This window comes from Ursus americanus, chromosome 32, assembly GCF_024610735.1.
Source record: "Ursus americanus isolate L20-20 chromosome 32, mUrsAme1.1.p, whole genome shotgun sequence".
NCBI classification, from domain to species: Eukaryota; Metazoa; Chordata; class Mammalia; order Carnivora; family Ursidae; genus Ursus; species Ursus americanus.
Genome location: NC_142158.1, coordinates 28,490,671 through 28,504,398, shown reverse-complemented (window position 1 = coordinate 28,504,398; position 13,728 = coordinate 28,490,671). Strand labels below are relative to the sequence as shown.

Below are 13,728 nucleotides of genomic sequence, written 5' to 3'. Positions count from 1 at the left end.
CCTTTCCGCGAAACAGCCCGCTTCTAGTAGCGCGGCCAGAACCAGCCGGTCCTGGGACTTTCCGGGATCCCCGCCTCCGCCCGCCCTGCCCTCCTCTCCCCGCCGCGGGTGTCGGCGCCCTCTCCCGCACAGTCTCGGACAGCATCCGGAACCTCCGGCCCGGCGCGGACACTGGAGAGTCCCAGGCCGGGGCGCGACCTCCGGCAGCACCCACGCGCCCATGGCCGGCACAGGGTCCCCTGGCCCCTGCGGCTGCCTCTGCTCGTCCCGAGCTTCCCTGGCGTGGCTGGGGATAACGCTGCTGCTTCTCGCCGACTGGGTGCTGCTCCGGGAGGCGCTCCCCGGAGCATGCTCCGTGCTGGTCCCCACCGCGCTGCCCCTGCTCCGGGTCTGGGTGGTGGGCCTGAGCCGCTGGGCTGTGCTGTGGCTGGGGGCCCGTGGTATTCTCAGGGCAACGGTCGGCTCCGGAAGGGAAAGCGCCGGAGTCCGGGGATGGCTCGCCGCGTTGCAGCCGTTGGCGGCGGCGCTGGGCTTGGCCCTGCCGGGACTTGCCTTGTTCCGAGAGCTGCTCTCGTGGAGAGCTCCCAGGGATTCCGACAGCTCCAGGCTCCTGCACTGGGGAAGTCGCCTGGATGCTTTCGCCCTCAGTTACTTGGCAGCGGTGCCCGCAGCCGCCATGTGGCACAAGCTCAGCGGACTCTGGGGGCCGGAAAGTCACGGGGGTTCAGGAGACGCGGTGCGCCGGCTTCTAGGCTGCTTGGGTTCAGAGACACGACGCCTCCCGCTCCTGCTGGTCCTGTTGGTTCTCTCCAGTCTTGGTAAGAGAGATGCAGGGGCAGAGGGACGGACACTAGGGGCCTTGGCAGGATAGTAGTAATAATGGTCAGTGAGATCGGTTAGTGCGGGTTCTGGGAAATGTGGATCAGGGGAAGGCGACCGAGCTCTCTGGTCGTGAGATGACTTACTCCAGTGTCAAGGAAAGAGCCCTGGACTGGCTGGGAGTCAGGAGTCCTGGACTCCAGTGTTGCTTCAGGCGTTGCTTCACCAGCCGCCTTGGGCAAGTCCTTTCTTCAGGGCAGCACAGCCTATGACCTCTGGTTTTCCTATGTAAACCTCTGAAGGTCTGGTGGGGCTCAGGGTTGTGAGTTCCAGGGTTCAGGTGCAGAGCTGGGTCCTCAGTGTCCTCTTGCTGCCAGCGCCCTCCAGGATAGAGTGAGGGTTGGAAAGAGTGGGATGGGGGAGAGAGGGTAGTCTGCTTGGAACTGATCTGCTTAGACTTATTTGATATTTGTGACTGATCCCTCCCTCCTCTTCCTCTCCAGGGGAAATGGCCATTCCATTCTTCACCGGCCGCCTCACTGACTGGATTCTACAAGACGGGACAGCCTCTGCTTTCACACGGAACATAAAGCTCATGTCCATTCTCACCGTAGCCAGGTCTGGGGGCTGAAGATGGAAGGCTGAGAATGGGGGGTCCTGAAGAAGAGGGATCTGGACGTTGGGGCTGCTGTCCAGTGTGCACTTCTTTGGGACCTTCTCTGTGTCCCCTGAACACACCCTGATCCTTCTCCCCCCCCCCTCTAGTGCAGTGCTGGAGTTCGTGGCTGATGGGATCTATAACAGCACCATGGGCCGTGTGCACAGCCACTTGCAGGGAGAGGTATTTCGGGCTGTCCTGCGCCAGGAAACAGAGTTTTTCCAACAGAACCAAACGGGTGTGTCATGAAACTCTTTCATTATACATCAGTATACTCTTTATTTTCCCCATATATCTTTTACTTACAACCTTGATCTTTCTCTCTCTTTCTCACATAGTCATTGTCATTTCTTATTCTTGATATACCTCGAGTATTACATTCTTTACCTTCAGAAAAACCTAGTTTTTCCATCTAAATTTCCATGAATTTATCCCTATGTGTTTATTTAGATAGAAACTATAGAATTTCAAACCTGGAAATATTGAGATCCCAGAGTCCAACTGCCTATTTTGCAGAGAAGGAAGCTGAGGCCCGGACCCTAAATGCTGAAACTGGCATGGTCACATATGATAGAGATGGGCTTGGGGCTAGAGCCCAGTACTCAGTAGAGTTTTCTGGACTGCTTTCTAGCAGCACTCTGTTTTTCTCCAGCTCTGTTATGCGACCAGCTTAAGCCCTTCTTGCCTCTGTGTGCAGCTGTGTGTGCTCTTTAAGGGACAGAAATGTGCCAGAGAAATGGAAATTCACATGGGCATCAATTTCTTTATGGTTAAAATGAAAGTCTTTGGCCACGTGTTTCCTCTCTAACACTCATTCTCCCTGCACTGAGATCCCTAAACTCCCCTATCCCCCTTACCTTGTTTTCCTCAGCTTTCGGCCCCCTTCCCTTGGCTCCTCCCCCTGGCTCATTGCTAGTCCCTCTCACCACTCTGAGCCGCTCATTCATCCACCCTCTTCTTCCCAACCCCTGGCAGGAGCCATCACTTCTCGGGTGACGGAGGACACATCCACCCTGAGTGAGTCTCTGAGTGAGAAGCTGAGCCTACTGTTGTGGTACCTGGTACGGGGGCTGTGTCTCTTGGGGCTCATGCTCTGGGGGTCACTGTCCCTCACCATGGTCACCGTGGTCACCCTGCCTCTGCTTTTCCTTCTGCCTAAGAAGCTGGGAAAACGGTACCAGGTATGTCTGGGGAGTTGCCTCACCCTACACAGACCTTCATTTCCCAGTCTGGGTGGAATTAATTCCTCTCAGGTTTCTTTCCTGGCACCCTCACTGGTTCCCCATCTTCACGGGACTCCCTGTCCCTGCAGCCCATGCTGCCAGACTGCTCAGTGTTGAGCTCCATACTCTCTGTGTCTTCTCTTCTAATTTCTGCCCACAGTCTGTCTTTACGAACATAAGCACCAGTCTCAAGATTATGATTCCCTATGACCCTTCTGCTCTGTACCCCTTCGTATCCAGGAAGAGTAACTGTGCCCCTTTCTCTTTCCTTCATGCATCTGCCTCTTCTCACCTTTAATCTCCAACTAGTAACTCAGGTACTAGTGTCCCTGATGGTTCCCCAACCCTTTGTGACATCTCTTGTCCATGTCTCCACAGGTGCTGGCAGCCCAGGTGCAGAAATCTCTGGCAGAGTCCAGCCAGGTGGCCATTGAGGTGCTGTCAGCTATGCCCACAGTCCGGAGCTTTGCCAACGAGGAGGGTGAGGCCCAGAAGTTTAGCCAAAAGCTGCAGGATATGAATACCCTCCACCAGAAGGAGGCTCTGGCCTATGCAGTCAACCTCTGGACCACCAGTGTGAGCATCTGGAGATGCATGCCTATTCCCTTGTCCCTGAGATGCCTCGACTCCATTCCCTTTTCCATGACCCTGCTCCACACGCCTCCTCCCCTGGGCAATGGTTGGTTCGGTGTTCTCATCCTAGCAACCTGGGGCTCAACCTCTCAGTGTTCCTACCTGCCTCGGTCTTTTTAGACCTGCCGGATGGCTTCCTGTCACCATGGTACACAGAATCCATCCAGCCCCCTTTTTAGGAAGGTGCCGTGTCTTTCAGTCCTTTGCCTCTTAGGCAGCACTCAGGCATAGAGTCCTGCGCCTGGCCTGCGCCATGTTGGGACTCTGTGGATGTGCCAGTGAGAGCCATGGGAATAGCAGAAGCCAAGGATGAGGGGCATCTCTATGTCATTGAAAGAGAACTAGAGGAGCATTCAGGAATTCCCGGCTCAGCGCTGCCATGTAGTAGCTCTGTGATCGTGGGCTAGTAACTTACTTTCTCTTGAGACTGTTTTCTCATTTTATTTTTTAATTTGTAACAAAGATTTATTTATTAGAGAGAGCAGGGGGAGGGGCAGAGGGATAAAGAGAGGGGAAGCAGACTCACTGCTGAGCAGGGAGCCCGATGACTTGGGGCTCAGTCTCAGGACTCTGAGATCATGACCTGAGCTGAAACCAAGAGTTCGATGCTCAACCGACTGAGCCACCGAGGCGCCCCTGTTTCCTCATTTAAAAAAGTTGGAATGATATAACCTTGTTTATAGGATTCTTGCTATGAATATTGGATGACATTATATTCATTTAAAGCCTTTTATGTAGAGTGCTCTGCAAACAAGTGCTCTGCACACAAGGTGATAGTGGTGATTGGGAGGACAGTGATGACTTCTATGACGTAGCTGAGCAAGACTCCGTGGAGCCTCCATGGCGCATGCTCCTTATCTCTGCTCTTACTTGGCCAAAAGGGACTTATAGCTCCATAATGCTAATGAGTCTAGTGCTTTGCACCTCCCCTCTAGATTTTTCATGCACAATCCCTTTTCTCCGCGGTCTTTCCACAGATCTCAGGGATGCTGCTGAAGGTGGGAATCTTGTACGTCGGTGGGCATCTGGTGACAAGTGGGGCTGTAAGCAGCGGCAACCTTGTCACGTTTATTCTCTACCAGATCCAGTTCACTTCAGCTGTTGAGGTGAGAGCCTTCCATTTTCACGCCCCAGTGCTTTCCTTCTTAGGTCCCCTCACCATCTGTCACCTTCCTTCCATTCTTTACCCTTCCCCTATCACATCGCCCTGGCAAGCAGAGCTGTTCTCCCCTTCTCAGTACCCACCCCTCCCCTCCAGGTACTGCTCTCCACCTACCCCAGTGTACGGAAGGCCGTGGGCTCCTCAGAGAAAATATTTGAATACCTGGACCGGATTCCTCGTTGTCCTGCCAGTGGTGTGTTGACTTCCTTAAACTTGGAGGGCCTTGTCCAGTTTCAGGATGTCTCCTTCGCCTACCCAAACCGTCCAGATGTCCCAGTGCTGCAGGTACCAATCCTTGTTTTTCACCAGCCTCACTCTCATCTCTACCATCCTAAACTTTCTTCCTGCCTTCAGCCTGCTTAACGCGACGTACAGATAGACCCTTCCTAACCCCTCAAAGGCAAAGCCGAGCGCCGTCTACTCCATACAACTGACCCAAACTCAAGGACCGGTTTGGATTTGTAAGGAGAATGGGAGAAGAGGCTCTCAGGGAGAAGGGTCTCACATCCTAAGGAGCTGCTGAAGCAAAATCTGTCTCTAGTCTTCTATCTTTTCCTTTTCTTTCCGTTTGTCATTTAGAATGTGATTTCCCCTGTTTTCTCACGGTATTTGATATCAGGTGTGACACATTGGTGCTTGCTCTTTGCTCTGATCTTTGCCTCACCTTCCATCTCTACTTCTTGGGGAGCTATCATCCCTGAGGGACAGAAATCTATGCCTGTGGGAGAATAGAAGTTGCTGTATTTCCCCATATTTCCCCCTTTCTTCTCGGGGGTAAGACATCATGCTATGTAATAAGACAATGACAGCCTCAAGGTTAGAGGCCTTAGTCTGTCTCTTATTTATTTATTTTTTTTCTGATTCTCTGGCCTCCAGGGCCTGACATTCACCCTACGTCCCGGTGAGGTGACGGCACTGGTGGGGCCTAATGGCTCTGGGAAGAGCACAGTGGCTGCCCTGCTGCAGAATCTGTACCAGCCCACCGGGGGACGGCTGCTGCTGGATGGGCAGCCCCTTCCCCAATATGAGCACCGCTACCTGCACACACAGGTGAGCAAGAAGATGGCGGTGGGGGAGGGTATGGTGGGGGGGAGGGCAGGGACATCACTGAACAGTCTAACGGAGCACTCTGAAAGGAGAACCAGGGAATGATAGAACTTGGGTGGAGATGGGGTGTAGTCAGGAGAGAGTGTGTGTTATTTTGTGATATGCTTTCAATAAAGATTTCGAGTCGTCATTCTCTAGATAACTATACTCCTGTGTTCCTTGTTCTCTGACTCTTTTTTTTTTTTAAAGATTTTATTTATTTATTTATTTGTCAGAGAGAGAGGCAGTGAGAGAGGGAACACAAGCAGGGGGAGTGGGAGAGGGAGAAGCAGGCTTCCTGCTGAGCAGGGAACCCAATGGGGGACCACGACCTGAGCCAAAGGCAGACGCTTAACGACTGAGCCACCCAGGCGCCCCTGTTCTCCGACTCTTCATCATATTTTGTCCTAGGTGGCTGCAGTGGGACAAGAGCCGCAGCTATTTGGAAGGAGTTTTCAAGAAAACATTGCTTACGGCCTGGTCCAGAAGCCAACTATGGAAGAAATTGTAGCCGCTGCAATGGTGTCTGGAGCCCATGGTTTCATCTCTGAACTCCCTGAGGGCTATAGCACAGGTGCTCTTTCAGCTCGTGTCCTCACCCGGACATCTTTACTGAAACCTTCATTCTGTAGTTCTTTCCAACCCACTGACATCAGTTTGAAGTTGTAGGATCTTGTTCCTATGGCTTCTTCATGCTCACATCCTCAGAACTCGGTCACCTTTCCAGAACCTTCCCTATCCAGGGGCATCCATCCATCCTTGGTGTGTATATGTGTGTGTGTGCCCTCGTGTGCACACAGGCAAGCACGTGAAGGCACATGTGGTTATCCAGCTCTCACCTTGGCTCTTGTCTCTGCAGACGTAGGCGAGGCTGGGAGCAAGCTATCAGGGGGTCAGCGACAGGCAGTGGCCTTGGCTCGAGCACTGATCCGGAAACCACGTGTACTCATCCTGGATGATGCTACCAGTGCCCTTGATGCAGACAGCCAGTTACGGGTGAGAGGGACATTTTGTTAGTGACTACACCCCCCCAAAGTCTTCCATCCTTCATTCATCCTATGTTATTGATACTAACATAATTATCCAAACCAGTCCTTGCAATTTTCAGTTCCCAAAAGCTGCTCCCCAAGATGCTTAGAACGAAATCAAAGACACGATCTACAGACGCTGCATCTTTGAAGCCAACATAAGAAGATCATCCTAATAATATTTTTTTCCATCCTAATAATATTAATATCAATTGAGCTTTTACTCTTTTACTATGTGCCAGACATGTGACTAGGCCCTCTCCATGTATTATCTCACTCATTTATTCATCCTGAACGCCTGTGAGCTGGGCATTGTTATCCTCATTCTACAGGTGATGAAAAGGGGGTGAAGAGAGGCTGAACGACCCGCTCAGTGTCACTGAGCTGTTGAGTAGCAGAGCATAGACCCAAAGTCAAGCCCGCCTGACTTGAATGCTCATGCTTTTTACCACTAAGTTGTATTTCTTCAAAATAGAATGTAAAATTCCCAGTTTATAGGTAGAAAGGAGAGACTGTTCAATACCCTTCACTCTTTTCTTATAGGTTTCACCTTAGGGCTCTTACTTTTATCCCACTGTTGCTACTGCATGTAAATAGTCCTTCACAAATAAAGTTGGACAGAGCAGCACTCAGAATGAGAATCTTCAGCTCCTCGGGGTTGTTGGCAGAGGCGGTAGTGATCCTGGTGAAAGCTTTCTGGGCTCTGGAAACACAGGTGTCTCCCTGGGCTCTTGACAGAGTCTGTGTCTTTTCTCAGGTGGAACAGCTCCTGTACAGAAGCCGTGAGCGGTGCTCTCGGTCGGTGCTTCTCATCACGCATTGTCTCAGCTTGGTGGAGGAGGCTGACCAAATCCTCTTTCTGGAAGGAGGCATCATCTGTGAGGCAGGAACCTACCAGCAGCTCATGGAGAAGAGGGGATGCTTCTGGACCATGATACAGGCCCCTGGCGGGCCAGGAGCTCCAGAATGAAAGACTTCTCAGACCTGCACATGCCGTGTCCCTCCCTTCTTTTCTCCTCTCTAGTGGAGAATTTGGGAACAAATGGCTGACCGAGCTGCACAGTAGGCAGCTGTTTCTAGGAGGAACGACATCCTAGAATCTGGCTCTCTAGCTGATGCCAGAAAATCTGCCGCAAGTGTTCCCCCTTCTCCAAACTCCTCTTGATAATGCAGATTTCTTGGAAGAAAACGGGGTTTAGAACTCCTTAGTGTAACTGGGTTCAGAGCCAGGGTTTTGGTGTGGAACCCTGGAAATGAGAAGAACTTTAGAATATACAGAAAGGGGGAGATGAGCTACTTTCCAATATGACTAAAGTCATATGCTGGCCCATAAACACACTCTGGATTCTTGATATTTATAATAAAACTGGTGTTTTGTACTGTGGTTTCTCTTGTTTTCAGCGCACCAAATGGCTCCCTCCTCCAGCAGCCTCAAGGCGTCACAGTCCTAAGTGAGCCATATCCTCCCTTAAGTTTTCTGTTTCCTATGGTTGCCCCCTCCACTTTCCCATGCCCCCATGTCCGCCCCCGAGGATGAGCCAGAGCGGGATACAGCACCCTCCAAGCACTAGCAGCTGCAGTGCGGAGCCCTGGCCTTTTTGAGGGGGAAAATGGAGGTCGAGCGTAGCTAGAGGAAGAAGCGCATGGCGCTCCGACCGAGAAACTGACTTTACCACCGCCCCCGCCCTGGTCCTTTCCCGAAGAGCTCACCCCGCTCAGAAGTGACACCTGCCGGGGTAATTTCAGCGTAGTGGGCGGGGTTTTCTAGTAAATCTCTTCCATTCTGGGAGGGCCTCGGTATGTGACGTCAACAGTTGCCGGGCAGTTTAGGCCAACACAGGTTGCAAGGAGAGGCGGAGTTTCGAGGAGTTTCTCCGCTGTGCTCAGTCGAGCAACAGTCTGGCAAGCAGGTGCGGGCCGAAAGGGCGGTTCTTGTGGGTGGCTATAGAGGCCCTAAGGGACTAAGTCGAAGGATTCGGAGACTGCGCCCTCTCCTTGGTGCCTCCTTCCCCCACACACTGCGGGGATATTCTGTTGCGGGTTGCCTCAGAACCTGTCCTCAAGAATCACTGCCCGCACGTACTCCTCTTTCTCCCACTTTTATAAAATGATGCTCCTGTGAACCCCAAGCCCCGGAGGTGAAACTATTCCCAGCTTCTTGCTGACTTGCAGCTTTCTGGTTGAGGCTAAGCCTTTAGACGATACAACCCCATACCCACGTCGTAACTCTTCAGAAGATACCCGGAGGCGTGGTGGTGTCTCTCCCTGGAATCTCAGCACCAAGGGGGCTTTCGAAGCCGCGCCCTCTCTTTCTCCTTTTCTTCGTCACCTATTGTTTCCCCAACAAACGTAAGGGCGGAGCAGAGAAGCCTGTTCCCAATATGATATTCCTGGTCGCCAGCCGCCCACTGGCCTCTTCTAGGAAAGGGCAGGGGGATGTAGAAAACGTTCTGGTTCCCTCCCCTTAAGGCTGCAGACTTTCGCTTTCGCTTCCTCCGACGATTTTCTGGGTCCTAGGCGATAATGGCGCTGCTGGAGGTGTGCGGAGCCCCCCGAGGGCTGCGGAAGGATTGCGCTGTCCCGGGCCTGGGAAGCCACCTTCGCTCGGACCCTGGACACTACAGCTTCTCTCTGCGGTCTCCGGAGCTCGCCTTCCCCCGGGGAATGCAGGTCGGGCTGTAAAGAGAACTCGGAGTTGGGGGGAGACGGGGAGGAGGGCGCAGAGGAAGGGAGGGTCACCCTTGAGACTACCCAGAGGCCGGGAAAGCCAGAGGGGGCCATCCTATAGTGAAGGAGAGCCGCGTCCAGGGCCCGGTGCCAGGGAGGAGGCCACGTGGGAATCGGGGGCTGACCGCCTGAGGGTTAGAAAGTACAGATTAGGGTAAAGAGTTAGAGGTGTGGTGGAGGGAGACAAGAGCGCTTTCCTGCCAGTTCTCCCTCATACACGAATCACGAAGCCTTTCTCCCGGGGCTCTCATGTGCCTTGGAAAACCGGGGAACTTGGACGGTTAGCCTCCACTCAGCCGCTCAGTGTTGTGGGTCTTGGCTCAATCACTTCGTCTAGGTCTGGGGCATGGCTTCTGTAAAATGGGGATATTATTAATAAAACGTGTTGTGAGTGTTAAATGACCTATGAATGGGAAAAATGCCATTAAAGTCGCCCTTAAAATGTTTACTTATGGTTGACATTGATTTCCTCTCGTATCTATTGTGCTGGAAGATGGAAAAGATGGGTGTCATGTGCTGCTTCTTTTCCTTCTCCCGAGTCACATCCTGCTAGAGATTGGTTATTAACTGTTCCAATTTTAATGGTTGCAGAGTTTCTGCCCATCTCCTCACTCCCAGACTCTTGTAAAGCCTTTCCTGGAGCCCTGTGTTTCAGAAATTTTCAGTGCCCCTTTCTCTGCCTTTTCTCTCTCATTAGCCCACTGAATTCTTCCAATCCCTTGGTGGGAATGGAGAAAGGAACATTCGGATTGAGATGAACCATGGCACTACCACTCTGGCCTTCAAGTTCCAGCAAGGAGTGATTGTGGCAGTGGATTCTCGGGCTACCGCTGGGAGTTATATTAGTGAGTGTGTGTGTGTGCCAGCAGGCAGAATCTGGGGAGCTGGGCCCCTCTCTCAGCAGGAGCCCACCATCTGCATCAAAGCAGAAGCAAATACTGATTTTGGACACACAGGGAGAGCTGTGGGGTCAGTTCAACTCTCTCAAAGCTCCATCTTCTTCCAGGCACCTCAAGGGTTAACAAGGTGATTGAGATTAACCCTTACCTGCTTGGCACCATGTCTGGCTGTGCGGCTGACTGTCAGTACTGGGAACGTCTGCTGGCCAAGGAGTGCAGGTAGGCCAGGCCTCCTATCTCTCTCCTAAGCCCAGTGGTCACTCGCGGACCCTGGAACCTCCAGATCACTGTCACTCACCCTTTCCCTCTGTGCTAATGCAGTGTATCACAAAACAGCCTTCTGGTGATTAAAAAACGTTCTCCCAAATCTCAGCCTGTGCTCTTGGTGCAATGCAAAGATAAGTTGTTGGGTATTTAGCACTGACGTCATCAATCCTGGTGGGACGGTGTCATTTACTAGGATTTCTTTATGTGGTTTAGATACTTCAAATTCCAAATCTCTCCCTGATCCTTAGATCCTACAAAACCATTCTTCTGAAACGCTTATCTCTTTAATTATTTCCTGCACATCAAGTGGGCTGCTCCGGGAGCTAGCCTTCCCCTGCCACCTCTGAGTCCGCTGCCCCCACCACCCTGTTGTACCCAGGCTGTACTATCTGCGGAACGGGGAGCGTATCTCAGTGTCAGCAGCCTCCAAACTGCTCTCCAACATGGTGTTCCAGTACCGGGGCATGGACCTTTCCATGGGCAGTATGATCTGTGGCTGGGATAAGAAGGTGGGTGCTCTCCATTCCCCCTATTCCCGCACAATGGATGAGAGACTGGCTTCCCCTTCGTACACTCCCACTCCTTCCCTATGAGATGCATGGCACATAGAACACTGGGTTATAGAACCGTTCCAGCATATCATGGACTATTTCTGGGTCCAGAGGTGGACCATTGTTTCATAAGCTTGTTCCTTTGAATAAAATAGCTGATTCCAACTTTTTTCCCTTAAAGTTCTATGATTGTTACTAAAATGCTGTGCTGGTTCAACCGTTCCTGGGTAATTCTTATTCTTTTAGCCACTTTTTATGGCTCACGCTTGAACCTGTATGTTACTAAAAACTCCCTCCCAACTCTGACTGGGAAACATGTTGCTTCCTATAGGGTCCTGGCCTCTACTATGTGGATGCAGATGGGACTCGGCTCTCAGGAAATATGTTCTCCACTGGCAGTGGGAAAACCTATGCCTACGGGGTCATGGATAGTGGCTATCGGCCTGATCTTAGCCCTGAAGAGGCTTATGAACTGGGCCGCAGGGCTATTGTTTATGCCACTCACCGAGACAGCTATTCTGGAGGTGTTGTCAACAGTAAGAGACCAATGCTACCACACCCGTGGGTGGGGAGGGAAGGGGGATTTGAGATTGGGAGAGTTAGAGGGGACAGAGTGGTAGGGAGGAGGTCTTTTCTTTTCTTTCTTCCTTTTAAAGATTTATTTATTTATTTGAGAGAGAGGGAGCAAGCGAGCATGCGTGTGATGTGGAGGGGGCAGAGGGAGAGAAACTTCAGGCAGACCCTATGCTGAGGGCGGAGCCCGATGTGGGTTCGATCTCATGACCCTGAGATCCTGACCTAAGCCAGAACCAAGAGTCAGAGGCTTAACCGACTGAGCTGCCCAGGCGTGGGGAGGAGGTTTTCAGCATCCAAAGAGGGGCATTGAAGCTCCGGTAATCAAGTATGTGTTGAGTGTGTGTTTGGGACTATGTTATTTTCACCTTCCACATAACACCATGAACCGGAACTTGCTGGAGCGAAGGGTGACTCCATGTTCATTCTCCTTTGCTCACAGTGTACCACATGATGGAAGATGGTTGGGTGAAAGTGGAAAGTACAGACGTCAGTGACCTGCTGCACCAGTATCGGGAGACCAGCCAGTAACAGCGGTGGCTGGGCACGCCTTTTCCGGCAATGTCTCGCCAGCCAACTCAGGAACCTGGGCTAGCTTACACCCCATAGGAAATGGGAGCCTTAACCTGGGCCCTGAGGGAGAGAACTAGTGGCCAGTGGGGGTAGGATGGAGTTCATCCTATTGTGTGTTCTCTGTTTCAAGGAGCGTTCCCCCTACCCCAACCTCTGGGTGCCCCACTAAGCACAATAAAAGAAAACGGTTATAAATGTCTCTGTGTTGTGGCTGAGTGGACTTGGGGCTGGGGCTGTTGTGAGGAGGAGGGGGCAGGAAATAGAGATGCTTTCTCTGAGAACAGACATGAACCCCAACCTAAGAAATGGGGCCTCACCAAATATTTCTGTTGGATTTTCCTTCCACACTTGTCTCTCCATGCCCCCAGGAAGGCCTGGTCAAGGTCTGTGGACACATATGTGCGATTTGATTTATTTTAGGGTCCTTTTTATCGGGACACAACCTGAAGACTCCTGTGTGGTCCATTGTTAATGGTTTGTGTGTCTGGGAGTAGGTACTAGAACAATGGTTTTTGATGTGGCGTCAGATGGAAAAGCTTCCACCTCACATGTATATGGTGATTGGAAACATGGTACATTTACCTCAAATAACACTTTTGGGATACTGGATATTGAATGCAAAGATGGACATTAGGGGTTCAATTTCATGAGGTGTCATGCTCAATTGCAAGAGGACAGGACCATGATTGAAGAGGAAGAGAACTCCCTCCCTGAAGAGGGAAATATGAGTGAAATACACGCAGGTTAAGAAAATGAGACAGACATAATGAGATTCTCTGAATCATGCTGGAGCTGCAAGGAGCACAGACAATGTCCCCTCTTAGGGAGGGTTAATAAAAAAAAAACCTTGAAAGTAGTTAGCAGTTGAACAGGGAGCTTTTTTTTCCATTAGGGAGAGATTCTTAAAATCTCAGAATGGCAAGGTTGGAGACATTTTGCTTATCTTCTACTTCAAATACCCCCCCCCCCTTAAACTAGAAGTGCCTCATTGGTAAACATACCAGTAACATTTCATTTTTTTAAAAAAGATTATTTATTTATTTATTTATTTATTTATTTATTTATTTATTTGACAGAGAGAGACAGCCAGCGAGAGAGGGAACACAAGCAGGGGGAGTGGGAGAGGAAGAAGCAGGCTCCCAGTGGAGAGCCTGATGTGGGGCTTGATCCCAGAACGCCGGGATCACGCCCTGAGCGGAAGGCAGATGCTTAATGACTGAGCCACCCAGGCGCCCCACCAGTAACATTTCAAAGGGGTGGTTTGGAACCCAAGTGATCCTTCCTTTGGGGAGATTTTGAGTTGGGGAGGTAGTTTCAATCTGAAGAGTTATTTCTGGAATAAACAAACCAGCATGTTCCATAGATGGGCTCTGGGTCAGGCAGGACCTATAGAATCCTGTCTACCACTTGATCAATGTTAAAATGGACCAGGAAACAAAGTCCGTCCTCCTCATATGCCAGAGGTGCTCCCATGACATAATCTGAAGCACACACCTAGAGGCACCTGAACACGTGTTCTGCTCAAGGAG

The 13,728-nt window shown here is 51.3% G+C and overlaps 2 protein-coding genes across 2 annotated transcripts; both read left to right on the top strand.

Annotated features, from left to right (window-relative positions):
* Positions 1-46: 46 nt before the first annotated feature.
* Positions 47-7,993, top strand: TAP1 (transporter 1, ATP binding cassette subfamily B member). The gene is made up of 11 exons (XM_045795549.2): positions 47-818; positions 1,323-1,437; positions 1,585-1,715; positions 2,453-2,658; positions 3,079-3,276; positions 4,311-4,439; positions 4,592-4,780; positions 5,372-5,545; positions 5,993-6,155; positions 6,441-6,577; positions 7,367-7,993. The coding sequence occupies exons 1-11, from the start codon at positions 221-223 to the stop codon at positions 7,577-7,579; spliced, it is 2,253 nt and encodes a 750-aa protein (XP_045651505.2). The 5' UTR covers positions 47-220; the 3' UTR covers positions 7,580-7,993.
* A 665-nt stretch (positions 7,994-8,658) lies between these two features.
* PSMB8 (proteasome 20S subunit beta 8) lies at positions 8,659-12,398 on the top strand. Its single transcript, XM_045795550.2, has 7 exons — positions 8,659-8,958; positions 9,127-9,279; positions 10,034-10,181; positions 10,343-10,454; positions 10,882-11,011; positions 11,385-11,589; positions 12,069-12,398. Exons 2-7 carry the CDS (start codon positions 9,133-9,135, stop codon positions 12,155-12,157), a joined length of 831 nt encoding a protein of 276 aa, XP_045651506.1. The 5' UTR covers positions 8,659-8,958; positions 9,127-9,132; the 3' UTR covers positions 12,158-12,398.
* The last annotated feature ends 1,330 nt before the right edge of the window (positions 12,399-13,728 follow it).